General features: G+C 34.6%; 4 protein-coding genes across 5 annotated transcripts; 2 read left to right on the forward strand and 2 right to left on the reverse strand.

The window, feature by feature from the left end:
• The first annotated feature begins 72 nt into the window (after positions 1 to 72).
• On the forward strand, positions 73 to 5,244 carry LOC128879824 (AP-3 complex subunit beta-2). Its single transcript, XM_054129334.1, has 10 exons — positions 73 to 607; positions 899 to 974; positions 1,314 to 1,895; positions 1,966 to 2,262; positions 2,403 to 2,670; positions 2,751 to 3,461; positions 3,538 to 3,819; positions 3,981 to 4,252; positions 4,340 to 4,704; positions 4,862 to 5,244. The coding sequence occupies exons 1-10, from the start codon at positions 474 to 476 to the stop codon at positions 5,007 to 5,009; spliced, it is 3,135 nt and encodes a 1,044-aa protein (XP_053985309.1). The 5' UTR covers positions 73 to 473; the 3' UTR covers positions 5,010 to 5,244.
• A 253-nt stretch (positions 5,245 to 5,497) lies between these two features.
• Positions 5,498 to 6,525, reverse strand: LOC128879825 (oligosaccharyltransferase complex subunit ostc). Its single transcript, XM_054129336.1, has 4 exons — positions 6,267 to 6,525; positions 6,109 to 6,182; positions 5,815 to 6,032; positions 5,498 to 5,709 (listed from the first exon to the last, which is right to left on the reverse strand). The coding sequence occupies exons 1-4, from the start codon at positions 6,403 to 6,405 to the stop codon at positions 5,691 to 5,693; spliced, it is 450 nt and encodes a 149-aa protein (XP_053985311.1). The 5' UTR covers positions 6,406 to 6,525; the 3' UTR covers positions 5,498 to 5,690.
• Positions 6,526 to 7,306: 781 nt separating this feature from the next.
• LOC128879644 (phospholipase A-2-activating protein) lies at positions 7,307 to 10,686 on the forward strand. Of its 2 annotated transcripts, none has more exons than XM_054128976.1 (6): positions 7,307 to 7,628; positions 7,948 to 8,817; positions 8,890 to 9,220; positions 9,296 to 9,536; positions 9,674 to 10,092; positions 10,170 to 10,686. In XM_054128976.1, the coding sequence occupies exons 1-6, from the start codon at positions 7,588 to 7,590 to the stop codon at positions 10,491 to 10,493; spliced, it is 2,226 nt and encodes a 741-aa protein (XP_053984951.1). In that variant the 5' UTR covers positions 7,307 to 7,587; the 3' UTR covers positions 10,494 to 10,686. The 2 variants fall into 2 exon arrangements, with proteins under 2 accessions (XP_053984951.1, XP_053984950.1); XM_054128975.1 differs by having other exon boundaries at positions 7,309 to 7,645.
• Positions 10,687 to 10,828: 142 nt separating this feature from the next.
• LOC128879645 (dual specificity protein phosphatase Mpk3) lies at positions 10,829 to 16,194 on the reverse strand. The gene is made up of 4 exons (XM_054128977.1): positions 14,409 to 16,194; positions 13,601 to 13,786; positions 13,269 to 13,511; positions 10,829 to 13,131 (listed from the first exon to the last, which is right to left on the reverse strand). The coding sequence occupies exons 1-4, from the start codon at positions 14,800 to 14,802 to the stop codon at positions 12,755 to 12,757; spliced, it is 1,200 nt and encodes a 399-aa protein (XP_053984952.1). The 5' UTR covers positions 14,803 to 16,194; the 3' UTR covers positions 10,829 to 12,754.
• Between the last annotated feature and the right edge of the window lie 232 nt (positions 16,195 to 16,426).

Here is a 16,426-nt window from a genome sequence, read left to right on the forward strand (position 1 = left end):
TCATTGTTAGTGATCCTCTAGAGATCGCTATTCTTTCCTAGTGATTTTCTCTTGTAAAATGAAACGAATCAAAGACGGTAGGTGTATTCGATATATGATACATATTTCATTTGGTATTTTTAGTATCGCCGCAATTCTTCACTGAAAATTTCGATTGTAGCAAAGTATAATGCTGAAATTAAAGGTATTACAAATAAATCAACATTGAAAGAGTTGCATATCAAATTTCATTCGTTTAAAGTTTCATTCGATATATTTCGATATGCAAAGCGAGAATCTTTGCGAAGTACAAGTAGACTGCAGTAGACAGTAGACTGGTTTGATTGGATCTAAACAGATCTAAACAAAATGGATATGTGTTGAGTGGATACGTCTTACAGTAAATTCTTACTGCACGAGTTTCATGAATTATAGTGAAATCTAAACGAAACGAGAAAGGAATAATTACTTCGTATTAATTGAAAATAAAGAAAATGTTAACTGCTGCTGCGAATTCCTTATCAAATAACGGAGGGTCTTACAGCAATGACAGACCGTCAAGTACAGCAGATGTAGAACTTGCAACTGATCCTGCTTCTGGCGGATTTTTTCATTCTGATTACAAAAAGTAAACATATTACTTACTTTTATTATCCTACTAATTAAAATATTTTAAGACTATTCTCAAGTTTCCAATAACTAAAATATATCTACTTACATATTTTAATTTAAATCTTTCTTAAACACAATTATTTTCTTGTCTTAATTTTGACTTTGTTGCATCTGCATGGTATTCTGTAATGCTGGACTGACTATTGGAAATGTTAATGGAAATATATTTAATCAAAAACGGAATGAAACACAATGAAATATGTTTACATATATGCATTACATGTATAAACGGTTTTCTTTCATTTAGACATGACGATTTGAAACAAATGTTGGACAGTAATAAAGATGGACTTAAGCTGGAAGCTATGAAACGTATAATTGGGGTAATATATTTTTTGGATCTGTTATATAATTGTATTGTATAATATTTAGAAACTATTGGTTTCTAATTTTACTCTAAAACTGTTTAACTACTTTCCATGAAATTATGTACTATGCATGGATTGGCTCTTCTGTGACGTATTTCATCGATGCTACATTATATCAAATGTTTGGTTGTATATGGCTGTTAATTCATTGCCTGGCAAAGTGGTTAAACATTTTTATTATATCATTTAATAAAAATAATTAAATCAATATTAATTGTTCTATTATAATTCTTAACTAATTTGAGGTTTAATCCTATCATGGATAAAACAAATAAAGTGAGATGTGTTTTTCAGATGATAGCGAAAGGAAGAGATGCATCGGAATTATTTCCTGCTGTAGTCAAAAATGTTGTATCTAAAAATATTGAAGTGAAAAAATTAGTTTATGTGTATTTAGTCCGTTATGCAGAAGACCAACAAGATCTTGCCCTTTTATCTATTTCTACATTCCAGCGAGCATTGAAAGATCCTAACCAGTTAATAAGAGCCAGTGCTTTAAGGGTGCTCTCGAGCATACGTGTTACTATGATTGTGCCTATTGTAATGCTTGCTATTAAGGATTCGGCTAGCGATATGTCGCCATATGTTCGGAAAACTGCTGCCCATGCAATACCTAAGCTCTATTCTTTAGATCCTGATCAGAAAGAGGAGTTGATAAGTGTTTTAGAAAAGCTGTTATCCGATAAGACAACTTTAGTTGTGGGTTCAGCAGTAATGGCTTTCGAAGAAGTTTGTCCTGAAAGAATAGACTTAATACACAAGAATTACAGAAAACTCTGTAACTTGTTAGTAGATGTTGACGAGTGGGGCCAAGTTGTCATAGTGAACATGCTTACAAGATATGGACGAACACAATTTGTTAATCCTAACATAGATGTATGTATAATTACTTAAAATTATATACAGTATAACCAATATACATATTCTTTGAAAATTATTTTTATAGAATATAGAAGAAGACGAAAATCGCCCATTCTACGATTCTGATTCTGATTCATCTAATACAAAGAAACCAAAATTATCGTTAGATCCTGATCACCGATTATTATTACGAAACACAAAACCCCTTTTACAAAGTAGAAATGCCTCTGTGGTAATGGCGGTGTCTCAATTATACCATCACACAGCACCACGAAGCGAAGTAATTATTGCTGCTAAAGCACTCATAAGGTTATTAAGAGGACACAGGGAAGTGCAGAGTGTAGTTCTTCATTGCATTGCTAGCATGTCAATTACCAGAAAGGTAATGTAAGTACTTATTATATTTAACGATAATACGATTTATTGTATACATAGAACATATGTATACAAAATATCGCTTTTGTGACTCTTTTTATAATTAAGAATTTTATGCAAACCATAATTCATAATATTTCTGTACAGGGGATGTTTGAACCGTTTCTTAAGTCGTTCTTTGTAAGAACTTCTGATCCTACACATATAAAGCTTCTAAAATTGGATATTTTAACGAATTTAGCAACAGAAACTAGCATCGGAGTTATCCTAAGAGAATTTCAAACATATATTTCTAGTAGCGATAAAGAATTCGTGGGAGCAAGTATACAAGCAATTGGAAGATGCGCAAGTAATATAAAAGAGGTGACCGATACATGTCTGAATGGATTAGTTTCCTTGCTGAGTAACAGAGATGGTGAGTACTTATCGAATGTATAATTACACTCTGAGTTAATGCTTCTCTAATTATAATATTTCACCTAATTCCGTGTTCAGAAGCTGTTGTAGCAGAAAGTGTGGTGGTTATAAAAAAACTCTTACAAACTCAACCGAATGAACATAAAAATATAATTGCTCATATGGCTAAATTAATGGACTTCATAACTATACCACAAGCGAGGGCATCGATTTTGTGGCTCTTGGGTGAATATTCCGATAGAGTACCTAAGATAGCACCAGATGTTCTTAGAAAAATGGCTAAAAACTTTATAAACGAGCAAGACATAGTGAAACTACAGATTTTAAACTTAGCTGTAAAGCTATGTTTGAATAATCCTGGACAAACCAAAGCATTTTCTCAGTATGTTTTTCAGCTGGCAAAATATGATCAAAATTATGACATTAGAGATCGTGCACGCTTTTTAAGGCGTTTTATTTTTGATGAGGATGATCAGACAAAGAAACTTCTGCAGCTTGCAAAACGAATATTTCTCGCTCCAAAACCTGCACCAACTTTAACGTCTAGGTTTAAAAACTCAGAATTTCAATTGGGTACATTATCACACTATCTGGACATGCCATGTGCTGGTTATCGGCCTTTGCCACCTTTTCCTAATGCAGCTCCCGATCCATCCGTGAGGGATATTGCAAGTACCGATGTGATAGACGCAAGAGAAGTATATTGTTATAAAAAAGATAAAAAAGATAAAAAAGGAAAGGAGAGAAAAAAATCATCTTTTTACAGTGACGAAGAAAGTGTGGTGGAAGGTAAATTTTAGGAGTACAGAAAGTTACATACAGAAAGGTAAAACTTCTAGATTAACATATTATTCCAAATTTTTAGATTTGAACAATGAATCTTCAGATACTTCAACAAATGACTCTTCGGATGAAAACAGCGTTTCATCTGAATACACATCAGGCACTAGCAAGTCTGAGAATGACGAGAATAACGAGGATAAGAAGTCTGATGATTCTAATAGCGAGTCAGATACTGAATCAGATTCTGAAGAAACTTCTGAAGATTCCGAGGAGAGTGAAGAGAAGAAGAAGTATAAACTTTCAAATCAAAAATCAAAAGAAAAACCAAAAAGTAACATTGATCTTCTATTAGAGTTAGACGATGGTAAGATATAGCATTACAATTGTGTTGAAAACCATATATAAAAACTTATTTTTAAATTTTTATCTAGAAAATTACTTACAGTTGATTTTCGTTAACTGACCCGCCTTAAAACTAAATATTTATAAAAGAAACATTTACATTTTATTATAATATTATTGCAGTCATTCCAATAACACCTGTTATGCCATTGAGTACAGCAGGTTTTCTTACTCCAATGAATTCCAATATTACAAATGATATTAGAGAAGTACCAACTTCGTTCATTCCAGTGAAGAAATCTGAATTGTTAAATAGTATTACCGGTCATGGTTTAAAGATTGAATACAGGTTTACAAGATCACAACATTTAGTAAGCGCTCATTTTGTTACCATAGAATTAACGTTTTCCAACGAAGGTAACGAGCCTATTAAAGAAATACAAATGGGAATGAAGGTGAATTATTGATGTGTTAAAATTTTTGTTTAATTTTTAGATACATTTGCAATTACTAGAAAATATCTTAATTGTTTATTTCCTTAGAATTTACCAAAAGGTATGCTGATCCATGACTTCACGCAAATACCATTACTGGAGATTAATTCCAATTTATCCTCTACATTGGGTATCAATTTCAATGACTCTACGCAACCGGCAAATTTTAGTATCGATTTTGCAATTGGGGAAGAAAAATATTCATGCTCGGTTACTGTTAAACCGCCAATTGGAGAAATAATACGAGCTGTGATATTACCAGAACGTATGTTTACCGATGAGAAAATTAAATTGAAGGGTATGAACGAACATGTAGCAAAAGTACAATATTCTGGAAATAAAAAAGCTCTTTCTCAAGCTATTTTTGAAACTGCAAATGTTGCAGTGATATCTAGCAGTGATGAAGAAATCAGGTTAGTTACTTCAGGTTGACATTCAGCCAAGTTACAGCAATTTATATATTTATTATGTTATATTATATTATTATATTTAAATTTAATTGAATTTCAAGAAAAAAAGCTTTCAAATGTATCACTTCACTGTAGTGTACAAATATCATTTGGTTTACAGATTTGCCGCCCATACATTAGCATCAGAATCGTTGGTGTTACTGACAATAAAAATGCTAGGTAACGAATGTTTGGAAATCAGTGTAAATTGTGAAAAAATGGTAATAGGCTCCATCTTATTGAATGAATTAAAGAGCAACTTAAAATGAATTAATATAAAATATTTTATATTTATAGTCACAAATATATGCTAAATATGTTTACAGTACTTGTATAAAATTATATATATATATATATAATTATATACACACACATTATTTCACAAATATATATTAATTAAATACAAAAATTTAAGTATATGTTATACCATTACAATTTTTATAATAAATTGAAGTTACTGTTTAAAAAAAAAAATGTACTAATTCTATAACTTATATTAAATTACTCATTACGATTAGCATATCATTACTTGTACTTTGTACTTTCTTGAAAGTGTTTATTTTTTATACATTTTTTTTATTAAACAAAAGAAGAACGATTAGTAATTATTTTTACGATTAGTAAATAATTTTATATATATACACACACTTTTAAGTAAGTACATAAAGAATATATGCATAGACATGCAAAAGTAAAATAAAAAATGTGTACATTACTTTTAAGACAGAGTAGAGGACGAGGGAAGAAATTACAAAAATTCCTTATGTTATCTAAGATGTATTTAAAAAATATTTTCATGATAATATTGTTTGTAAATTAATCTCATCAACATACCTTATATACAACGAAGTAATATAAAATGTAGCAGTACACGTTGCTCAGACATATTACATTTTATATGCCTAAAAAGTGTTAAGTTTCAATTCACATAACTTTCAAATGGATTAATTTTATGATTGTAGATATCCCCTGAAAAAGGGTTTATGTTAGATGGTTAAAGAAATGAATTCATCATAAATTTAGTATACACCTGTGCTACATAAAATATTTCATACAAAATAATGGAAATCTTACGGTAATTTCATCCGCATGAAAATCCAACAAGTGATAAATGAAACAATGACACTAATAAATCCAACGCATATTAGAAGAATCCTATTAAGTTTAGGGGTCGATGGACTATGCGTTTGATCCAATACTATAAATCCAATACCACCTAAAGTAAAAAGAAAGCTAGACGCTAATCCTTCCATAATATATTGTCCATTTACACGATAGGACATAAATGCTACCTATAATGGAAAAAAACACAATAATGAAGAGTCAATTAAATATTAATATAAAGTTATTTTAACTACATTTACTTACTGGACGTGTATGACCATGTTCATCAGTTGTTGACCCTACGCTAGGCGGTTCCACAATTACATCATATATTATACCTTTAAAAGATTTATAATTTTTCAATAGTTTTATGAAAATAAAGGAAAAGCTATAAAGAAATTTATATACTAAACAATACTAACCTCCTGTTACTAGAAAATATGACAAAAGTATGAATGAAAACACAACCATAGCACTTGGTTTTGTAAACCATGATGGCTTTTTTAACTTTAAGTTAGGCACTTCCAACACTGAAAACGGCACCCGGTATATATATTCCATATTTAAAAATGAATTCAAAAATAATATGTACGTGTCACTATGTGACCGGCTTTAATCTAAGAACACTAATCTTGGCAGGTTGGCAGGTTGGGTTGGCAGAGACTCATCAAATTAATCATGAAATAAGAATTACATAGAGATAGTTTCATGTCGTAAAATAGTTTCTCTCTATCCTGATAAATGGCGCCATCTGACATTTAAAAAAAAAACTAATCGAGGACAAAGTTGGACGTTTTCCCGATAGAGGCGTTGACCAAAGCTCGAAATTTTAGGTGGTCCTTTCCACCGCTAGGTGGCTATTAGGTTGAAGATAAAGGGCGCCATCTAGCAGTGCACGTAGGAACTATTCGGCGATAAACTTGGACGTTTTCCCGATAGAGGCGCTGACCAAAGGTTGAAATTTTAGTTGGTCCTTTTCACCGCTAGATGGCTATTAGGTTGAAGATAAAGGGCGCGAAAATTTGAATGTAGTTTTGTAATGAATAAATATAAAAATGTTGGAGGTGCTTGAAAGGGGTGGTTCAGGGGATGATATGAATCAACATTTTCGCTAAGAAAAAAGTTGTTTCAAATCACCTGCCGAATCACCCCTTTCAAGGACCTCCATCATTCTTGGGACACCGTTATAGCAAAATATGAATGCAATGAATGTGATGAATAATAAATTGTAATTTTTAACAATTATGGTACTGCTGATTCTTCTGGGGCAATGATACATCCCCCTCATTACTTAAGACTGATTGGTTAGCATAATAAAGTGTGTACCAGATTTATTAGAAAGAATGACAAGGCTGTGTTTTTAAAATTGATTTTTATCGTCGCACCTAATACACATGATAATTTGATTGTTCGCTATTTGATTATTTGTTATTGTTATTGTACACGAGGAGAAAACGCATGTCACGTAGTACGAATACAGCGACAAAGCGTCACGCATGCTCGAACGCGTTTTAAATGTCAAAACCAATTGAATTTGTCTGCGCTGATGCATTCCGGTTGGAAAGATTCGCACGGGTACTGGTACTGGTACTGATTGGTACTGATTCGCACAAGTTACGTTCCTTACGCCTTACGCGTACCTCGTTAGGATATCAGAACGTATCATGGCCAAGCCGTGTTATAAATTGAGGACATCACTTTTCGGACACACGTCCGATGTGAGGGCCGTGGCAACATTCGCCGATGGAACTATTATATCAACCTCCCGCGACAAAACAGCTCTTGTATGGAAACCGTCCGGGTATTTAACCTGTTAATGCGTTTGTTATTAATATATCGTCGAAGCATACATAGAATTTCTGGCCTCTCGAACTCCTACATTATTACATTGCAATAATAAGACTTTTAATTAAATATTAAATATGTGTATCTTTAAAAGTAACATGACTTTCAATTTTCACAAAAAAGGAAAACATGTCATGTACATTAATGTAGTACAATGTATGTTGCTTTACATTTTTTGTTTGAAATGAAGTATGAGGTATAGCATATCTCTTATAATTCTACGTATTATAAAGTAAAAATTATTTAAATGTTTTACAGAAATGGTAAGGATTATGTGCACACAGCGACACTGAAAGGACATTCTAATTTCGTTAGCTCGGTATGCGTTATAAATCCAACAGAAAGAAATCCTACGGGATTCATTATAACTGGCAGCAACGATAAAACCATATGCATTTATGTACCAGATCAAATAGAACCTGTCAACATATTAAAAGCTCATCAAGATACAGTGTGCAAATTGAGAACAGGTAAAAAAGAAGGAACATTCCTTTCGAGTTCGTGGGACTTGAGTGCTAAACTATGGAACACTAACGATTTGAGTAAACCACAGCTGAATTTGGTGGGTCACACAGCTGCCGTATGGTGTGTGTCAGATTTATTGAATGGATCCATAATAACTGGATCGGCGGATAAATTGGTTATAGTATGGACAGAAGATGGTTCCATACACCATAAGTTATCTGGTCATACCGATTGTGTTCGTGATATTTGCGTAATAAATAGCAATGAATTTTTAACGTGTTCCAATGATGCTACTGTGCGTCATTGGAACGCATCTCTTGGAAGCTGTTTAGGAACATACAATGGACATGAAAATTATATTTATAGTATTTTGGCTAAAGACAATGGTACAAGTGTATTTACTTCGGGTGAAGACAGAACTATTAGGGTATGGCATAATAGTGAAATAAGTCAAACTATTACATTGCCGACTCAGTCGGTATGGTGTATCGATTTATTTCCTAATGGTGACATAGTTGCTGGAAGTTCTGATGGTATTGTTAGGATATTTTCATGCGATCCAGAGCGATATGCGGATGAAAAAGCATTGCAAGAATTTGAGCAGGAGACAGCCAAAACTAAGCTGAATGCTCAACTAGAACTGGGTGGGATTAAAATTAAAGAGTGAGTAAAACATTGAGACAAGAAAATACAATATAAGTGATATTACTAGCACCTTAATTTATGCATTAACAGTTTACCAGGTACAAATGCGTTGGAAGAGCCTGGTCAAAGAGATGGACAAACAAAAATTGTAAACGACGGAAATATAGTAAGTGCGTATAGCTGGTCACAAAACGAACAGAGATGGATAAAAATTGGAGATGTCATGGGTGCAACGGGTGGTACTGCAGCTACATCTGGAAAACGACTTCATAATGGAGTAGAATACGATTATGTGTTCTCAGTTGACATACAAGATGGTGTTCCTCCATTAAAGCTACCGTACAACGAAGGTCAGGATCCTTGGCATGTTGCACAGAGGTTTCTTTATGACAATGATCTTAGTCAATTATTTTTAGATCAGGTAAGTAGCTTAAAACATTTTTGTTATTTTCTATTGACAATTATACTTATTGATATAATTACTTTTCATTTGTAGGTTGCAAATTTCATTATAAAAAATTCTCAATCTGCACCAGTTGTAAATGCTGGTGCCCAATACGCAGATCCTTTCACAGGAGGCAATAGATATATTCCACGTTCTACAGCAAATGCCACAGAGCAAGAGGAGTCTGTGAGACCAGTAGTACACAACTCTTCCGATTGTTCTTTATCTCCTTCTTATATTCCACATACAAAATATTTAAAATTGGAACACGCTAATCTCTCTGGTATATTAGGTATTTATACTCGAAAATATACTACTTATTTATACATATCTATCGATACAAAGGCTAGAAACTATTTTCATTATAACAAATTAAATTAATATGTATAAGACCGCATTATTATGCTATATTTATTATACTTTTAACAGAAAAATTACGTGAATTTAATTCTAAACAAAACGAAGCTTCCAAAGTATCCGATGATAAATTAGACAGTTTGGTAACACTCACGGCAAGTCAAGCTTCTGAACAATCAGCAGCCGATGTGTTGAGTACTTTCAAGATACTTTTAAATTGGCCGGACGATGTATTATTTCCTGTGCTCGATATAACAAGACTCGCTGTGCTCTATAAAGAAATCAATGATGTACTGTGTACAGATGATTTATTGCAAATTATAAAAAAACACATCAAGCCTGAGGCGTCTGCTTCTAATCAAATGCTCACATTTCGTTTATTAGTGAACATGTTTTCTCATGAGAAAGGAGAGAAACTCTGTTATAATAGTAAAGATGAAATATTAACGCTTCTATCAAATTTGAAATCCCTTGGAAGTAAAAATAATCAGGTACGGATAATTTGAAAGAATAAACGATACATGAATAAAGTATAATATATAAAACTAATTCGGTACACATTTTTCAGGTCGCAGTATCAACTTATATATTGAATTTAACCGTGGCCTTAAATAAGTACAACGATGCAGTTGGTAGGGTACAATGCTTGAATGTAATGTTTTCTGTTTTACCTCATTTAAACGAACCCGAAGCGCTATTTAGAACTCTTGTGGGACTAGGAACACTTTTATATACATCTGACTCGAAGGATCGTAGTAACTTGATTAAAGCGATACACGAATCCGAAGTTGCATTAAACGTATTGAGAACTATGTCAGAAACGAATGTCCCAGCGAATACTACGAACAAGTTGGCAAATTGTTCGAAACAAATTATTAGTTTAATCTTTTGAATATATATAAGATATCCTAAAAAAATTTATAAAAATGAAACGGCGAACACAAGACTCAAGTAATTAATGTTGTAATTAACGAATATACTTATCGATATTGCGTTAAATAAGTTTCTTATATTTTATGCAGTTTGATGATTTAAAAAAAAACATTATAATTACTCATTGCTAATAAAAGTACGTTTTGCCATAATCGAAACGATCTTCGTTAATACAAAATCCAATGCTAACCTTGCCAGAACATGCTCCTTTTATAAAGAATAGTCGCTTGTATTCGGTTCAGGTAAGATAAGTTGTATTTCTAATGAAAATTAATTAAAATATATGTACAACGATGAATATAAAATAATAATTTATATAATATACATAATATTTGATTAAATCTTTCGAGTATCGTACTCGATAAACATACAACAGACAACAGTGTAATAGTAGAATATTGTTATTACATTAACGTCAAATATATATTTCCTTAGTTGTATATCAATTTCACTCTCGCAATAATTAAGAGTTCATTACCACAACTTTTGTAGGTAATTACACGGAAAATAACATTCACTGTGTACACTCATATTAACCTCAATTATGCTCGATGAACAATACATATAGTACATGAAAGATAGTTACAGTATATCAGGTCATTGTGGCTCATTATGGGAATGTGAATGCGATTCGTTTTTCGTTTTTATAAAAATAATTTTAAATATATATCTGAGATCTGTAAGATAATAGAAACAGTGCTGAATCGTACAATTCAAAATTTAGTGTTTAAATTGCTGTACAGCATAGAATTAGTTGCATTCTTGTATCAACGCGCTGGATCAAGACCGCCGTATAAAAAGATTCTATAAAAAATTTCAGAGACGAAATTTACTTGTACCGACAGAATTCTGATTCGTACGCGACTCCTCTTCTTTTTTTATTTCACAACAATTAGATTCTTTGGTAAAAGTAAGTGAGAATACTTTTTACCTCAATTAATTCAAAACGTAAAGCTTCTAAAAACTCTTCTGTGTCTACGACGACCCTGATTTTTTTTCGGAAGTAGGAGAGATTCGGAATGCCCTATAGAAATGCACTGATCCATAAGATGTACTCCTTAAATTTATTTAACCGAGATATTTACTCGAGAAAACGTGCATACAACTTCGCATCTTGAAAGTCAGAATGCAGCAAGAATATGCTTCTCAAGTTAAGTCACTTTTGTGTATTGAAAAACTATGTCAAAAATTACGATTGAGTTTCAAATTACTTTATATATACGTATGTATATATATATTTATATATTTTATAATCTAACTGCTGAGTACGAGACATTTTTTTTTTTTTTCAATTTTTGTACCTCCGATAACTTAAACTTAGTGTGTTAAGCAGTGATTTTTATTTCGACTACTCGTGATTGCCTGGTTGACGACTTAATTTGTTAGATAATATTTCTTTTCATAGTTAAGCATTGTCTGTAATGAAACAAACACAGCCTCGATAATTGAAGGGTTCAGGGAATAAGTATTAAAAATATAGATTTCGTCTTTCAAGATATAGCATATGTATAAAATTGTATCCTAGAAATATATAGAGATAACACATAGTACTAAACAACAAATTCAATGTATCTCAAACCCTATCATAATTTGGAAAAAAAAATCCTCTAACTTGGAAGCATAATCTCAGAATATACAAACTACAATTATAGCGTATAGTAAGAAAGTACAGATTTCAATTACAAAATACTTTCAATGTTTAATGCTATCCAGATAATATAGAAAAAAAGTCATAGAACCCGCACAATCGTACCTATTTTTCCTCTAAAATTGCGATACGACTTATAGCTTCTAAAAATTTGACCGCATGCGAAAAATTGAAAATTTTAGAATCGTAGTAAACATTTCTCGCTTCTCTCGTAAAAGTCAAGTATTTGTTTAGATCCGAATCGTTCCAAGTACATTCTGAGAAATAATATCCATTATTCAGCGATCGTTCAAGTTCTTTTAAGCGAAAATAGACGATGACTGCGAAGCCTTAGGAAAGAATTTATTTAGAAAAATAGTGAAAAGGCCCAGCCGTTTAACCACTTGGTCAGTTGGTACACAACAAACATATCTGACATATCGTCTACTTTTACGCTGCGTTTCGATCATTGATGGTTTCCCTAGCAAAATGTAAATTTCGTTTCCCTTACCCTTCAATTAGGGCTCTTCTACTATGACATGAAACATACTAGGAGGGACCTAAAATTTGTATTGGGTCCCCCCTGGCCCGTCTCATTCAGCCGGCGTACTAGCCGCCCATCTATCAAATTCTATACCTGAATCTGGACTGAGACCTAAGTCGATGGGACTGAGAAAACTGGGTGCTGGACAATTGCAAGGACCTCCAGGTCGACATGCTCCGATACATCTCTGATCGTTCCCCCTGTTTCTATCACCCCGATCCCTCAGTTCCTTTTCGAAACTATGTAATTGCTCCATAAAGTGGAAATTCGGAGCAACGTTAGATTTTCGACTACGTACTAAGTTAAAAGCGTCGTTCAGACTGAGGCTACACTTGTGCATAAGATAAGCTACAGTAATTGTGACGGACCGCGATACTCCAGCTAAACAGTGAACCAGCACTCCTTTGTCTGAACTTCGAGCTTCCTCTGAAAATACATAACAATGTTTTTTATAATTTACAAACACAATGCTTTGTTATTGACAAGATAAGTACAGTAAAATATAGATTTCTGTCAAATATTTTATAATGCTGTTTCCTATACATGTAAAAGATTATACTTACCAATGAATTGAATTGCTTGTGGGAAGAAACTAGCTAAGTTCTGGCTCCAATGATCGCTTATGGGTATTTGCATGTATTTTATCGAACCAGCGTTTTCAAATACATTTGGCAAATCTGGGGTTACGTTAAGAATGTATTGTATCCTGTGACGTGCTAAAGCTTCCCGATCCACGCTATTTGCTGCATTTCCGAGATACAAATGAGGCAAAATTTCAACTGGAAAGTCTTTGTCCTCTTCAGGTCCTAAAAAAGATTGGAATCATTTCGTTATAACTTTTCATGTATACTCCATAAATAAAATGTTTTCCTAGTATACATACAAACATACTCACCAACAGAATCACATGTACTATCACTGTCAGAATCTGAATAAGACCTTGTTGGTGGAGTAGATATTCGAAGGGATCTAAGGCCCATTAATTCACCTTCATTAGAATCTTGACCAGGAGGACCTTCGCCGCTAACTTGACTGCCTTCGCACCATTCAGGATATCTATCTCTGAATGCTCCAAAACCTCCTGCAAAAACCAAAACAGGAAAATCTATATAAATACGAATAAACAATATACATAAGCGGTAAGAGTTACTAAATGTTAGTACATCTGTATACGAGTTAATGCATTAAACAATGAATTAATTAATAATCTTAGTAAAATAGTCATTGTCATATTTATATTCAACACATTATACATATATGATATTTTTGTACACTTAATAGCAGTCAACAGATATGTCAATTTAGTATACATATACAGCTTTAAGCATAGAAAACTTGAAGAACTATAGAACAGATTTAAGTATCTAGCTGATAGATAGCAATAACCTCTACACAAATCAATATTTCATTCACAACTACTCTTAATATCCAATTCATGTGTACAAAGGTCTTTAGCTTTTTACTATGGCTTATGCAATACTATTTCACTCTTAGACACTTTCAACCTCCTTTATCATTGTTTTCACTAAATTAAAGTTACTTTTAAATTAAAATATTTATGAGATTTTTTTAATCACAATGAATATCCTGTATTTACAATAGTACAATGTTTTATAATAAATTGTAAAAGTGTAATACACCTTTTTCTACAGTTTGATCGTATATTTATGCACGTATAAAAACCAAATCATTGTTTTTCTTACCAATTAAAATAGCTACGCATCCTCCACTGTTTCTAAGTCTTCGACTTAAAACTTGGATCGTTTCACCCTGATGTCCTGCAGGGTCGGTAGAGTCACCGATCAACACGAATGTCCCTCTACTGCTTTTGTCGCCGCACAAAAACACTTGGACTCTATTTCTTAGATCTAAGCACCTTATCGTCGACAATAAATCAACTTTACCTGCCGCCAACCGCCTTAGCATGATACTAGGTATAGCTAAAGGAACCGAACCTCTAATGTGAGTTTCAGAAAAATCAGAATGCGCCCTACAATCTAGGATGAGTAACTTGCTGGGACTATTTTGCGATCTGAGTTCTCCAAAGAGCCACTCGGGGCCCACAAGATCATCCTCCATAACATTTCCACCAGGCATGTTGCGAGCTTTAATTCGAATTCCTGATGCTTCTTTGGTCTTTAATTCTTTCGCACCCTTCACGGAAGCAATCTCTCTGTCGCTAAGATCTCTCTATCTTCCATCGTATCTTAAACGATAGATGCAGTCTGGTCCTCGACATCAAAAGAATCTCTTCCTTATTATGGCACTTTCGTATAACATATTACTAGGGATTGGTACGAGATGGTGGAAGTAAGCATGCCTGATATTCTCACAGAATGCAAGCTTGTGTCTCATTCTCTTCCTTGGACAGTGCGAAACAACAATATGTGTACTTAACATTTATCGAATACAATGAAATGGCACTTTGACTTGTGTGACGGAACGTGTCTCTCAGAGACATCCGGACGCACGTTCGCGTTCCTGAGCGTTGTTCTCACGTGTTGCCATTACTTCCTGCGGCACCTTTAACGCGGTGTCTACTCCACCGCCTCCTCCTCCTCCTCCTTCTCCTTCTCCACTGCCAGCAGCTCGTCTCGATTATTGATCCTTTCGTAAATAAAGACGACAGGTCCAATTAACGCCACAGCCGCGAACTGTTTCAGCTCGTTGAGGAAATGCATGATCCACGCTTGCTCACTTTTCTCATTTATCTCGATCGCGAGCCTCGAGATTCGAGCGAACCAACTTCATCTCGACCTGTCGCGGACAGTGGCATTATCCTCGGTTTTGGTCCTCGGCTGACGGGGATAGACGCGGATCCGAAAAACTAACTGTCTTCCTCGCGATTGAATCGCTGCCGTTAGGTCTGCCGTTGCCACGCGCCCGACGAATCACTGGATCTTGGTATCGTATTATATATTGTACCTTGCTCCTTATTCACTGGAGAAAAGGATGGTGCGCGGTAGAAACGCTGGACCGAGTCGAATCGGCCCAAGCGTGCAAGGTATCGAGGAAAAAGTGAAAGATCAGTCCTGGTGAAAATTAGCGAGTCGTACAGGTCAGAGTTTTCAGTCAGCCTTACTCGGACCCGCGACTAATCAACAATTACTCGACACTCTCCACATTCCCCTTACTCGTCGCACCAGATTCCCCTTAACCCAGAAATCATCTTTCCATCGGCCAACTGCACTCGGTCTAAAAATCAGACCGTCACCCTCACCTCACGAATCCCTCCAGCATCGCTCGACGCGTCTTCCCATCGCATCGGTTCCCGTACCCAACTTCCTCTTCTTTTTTTCCTTCTCTTCTCCTTTTTCGTCGTATCCTTCTCTTTCGCCACACACTACCGACCGACAAATTCTCGTGGTCTCGCTTCCTGTCTTTTTCTTCCTCACTCAACTTCTCCGTTGCACCTCTGGCCAGCCTGCCGCAGGCCACACCTTACCTCGACCGTTCTTCCGTACAGAATGGGCAAATGGCGCTCGGCTCTCCGATCGTAGGGGAGCCTCGTCCTTGCGTTGATTGGCTGCCGGTCACGTGGTCTCGGTCGCTCGACCAGTCAGAGTGCAGACTGACGTCAGTTCATTGACAAAAGATGTTTTCATTAACAAGGCGTGGGTAGATGAGTCGGGGCGGGGGTCGGTATATACTGACCGAGCCGTTCGTTGAAACCTGTGACATGGACCCCATTGGGAGGGGGCAGGACGCCCGTACACTACAC

The sequence above is a fragment of the Hylaeus volcanicus genome, chromosome 7 (assembly GCF_026283585.1).
Source record: "Hylaeus volcanicus isolate JK05 chromosome 7, UHH_iyHylVolc1.0_haploid, whole genome shotgun sequence".
Classification (NCBI taxonomy): Eukaryota; Metazoa; Arthropoda; class Insecta; order Hymenoptera; family Colletidae; genus Hylaeus; species Hylaeus volcanicus.

Bases quoted from the DNA above. Each gene is read 5' to 3' on its own strand.
- LOC128879824 (XM_054129334.1), top strand. From the start codon at position 474: ATGTTAACTGCTGCTGCGAATTCCTTATCAAATAACGGAGGGTCTTAC. The intron at 975-1,313 runs GTAATATATTTT...TGTGTTTTTCAG, and splicing joins CTATGAAACGTATAATTGGG to ATGATAGCGAAAGGAAGAGA. The intron at 2,671-2,750 runs GTGAGTACTTAT...TTCCGTGTTCAG, and splicing joins CTTGCTGAGTAACAGAGATG to AAGCTGTTGTAGCAGAAAGT.
- LOC128879825 (XM_054129336.1), bottom strand. From the start codon at position 6,405: ATGGAATATATATACCGGGTGCCGTTTTCAGTGTTGGAAGTGCCTAAC. The intron at 6,183-6,266 runs GTTAGTATTGTT...AATCTTTTAAAG, and splicing joins ATATTTTCTAGTAACAGGAG to GTATAATATATGATGTAATT. The intron at 6,033-6,108 runs GTAAGTAAATGT...TTTCCATTATAG, and splicing joins AACATGGTCATACACGTCCA to GTAGCATTTATGTCCTATCG.
- LOC128879644 (XM_054128975.1), top strand. From the start codon at position 7,509: ATGGCCAAGCCGTGTTATAAATTGAGGACATCACTTTTCGGACACACG. The intron at 9,221-9,295 runs GTAAGTAGCTTA...TTTCATTTGTAG, and splicing joins GTCAATTATTTTTAGATCAG to GTTGCAAATTTCATTATAAA. The intron at 10,093-10,169 runs GTACGGATAATT...CACATTTTTCAG, and splicing joins TTGGAAGTAAAAATAATCAG to GTCGCAGTATCAACTTATAT.
- LOC128879645 (XM_054128977.1), bottom strand. From the start codon at position 14,802: ATGCCTGGTGGAAATGTTATGGAGGATGATCTTGTGGGCCCCGAGTGG. The intron at 13,787-14,408 runs GTAAGAAAAACA...TGGTTTTTGCAG, and splicing joins ATGCGTAGCTATTTTAATTG to GAGGTTTTGGAGCATTCAGA. The intron at 13,132-13,268 runs GTAAGTATAATC...ATGTATTTTCAG, and splicing joins ACAAGCAATTCAATTCATTG to AGGAAGCTCGAAGTTCAGAC.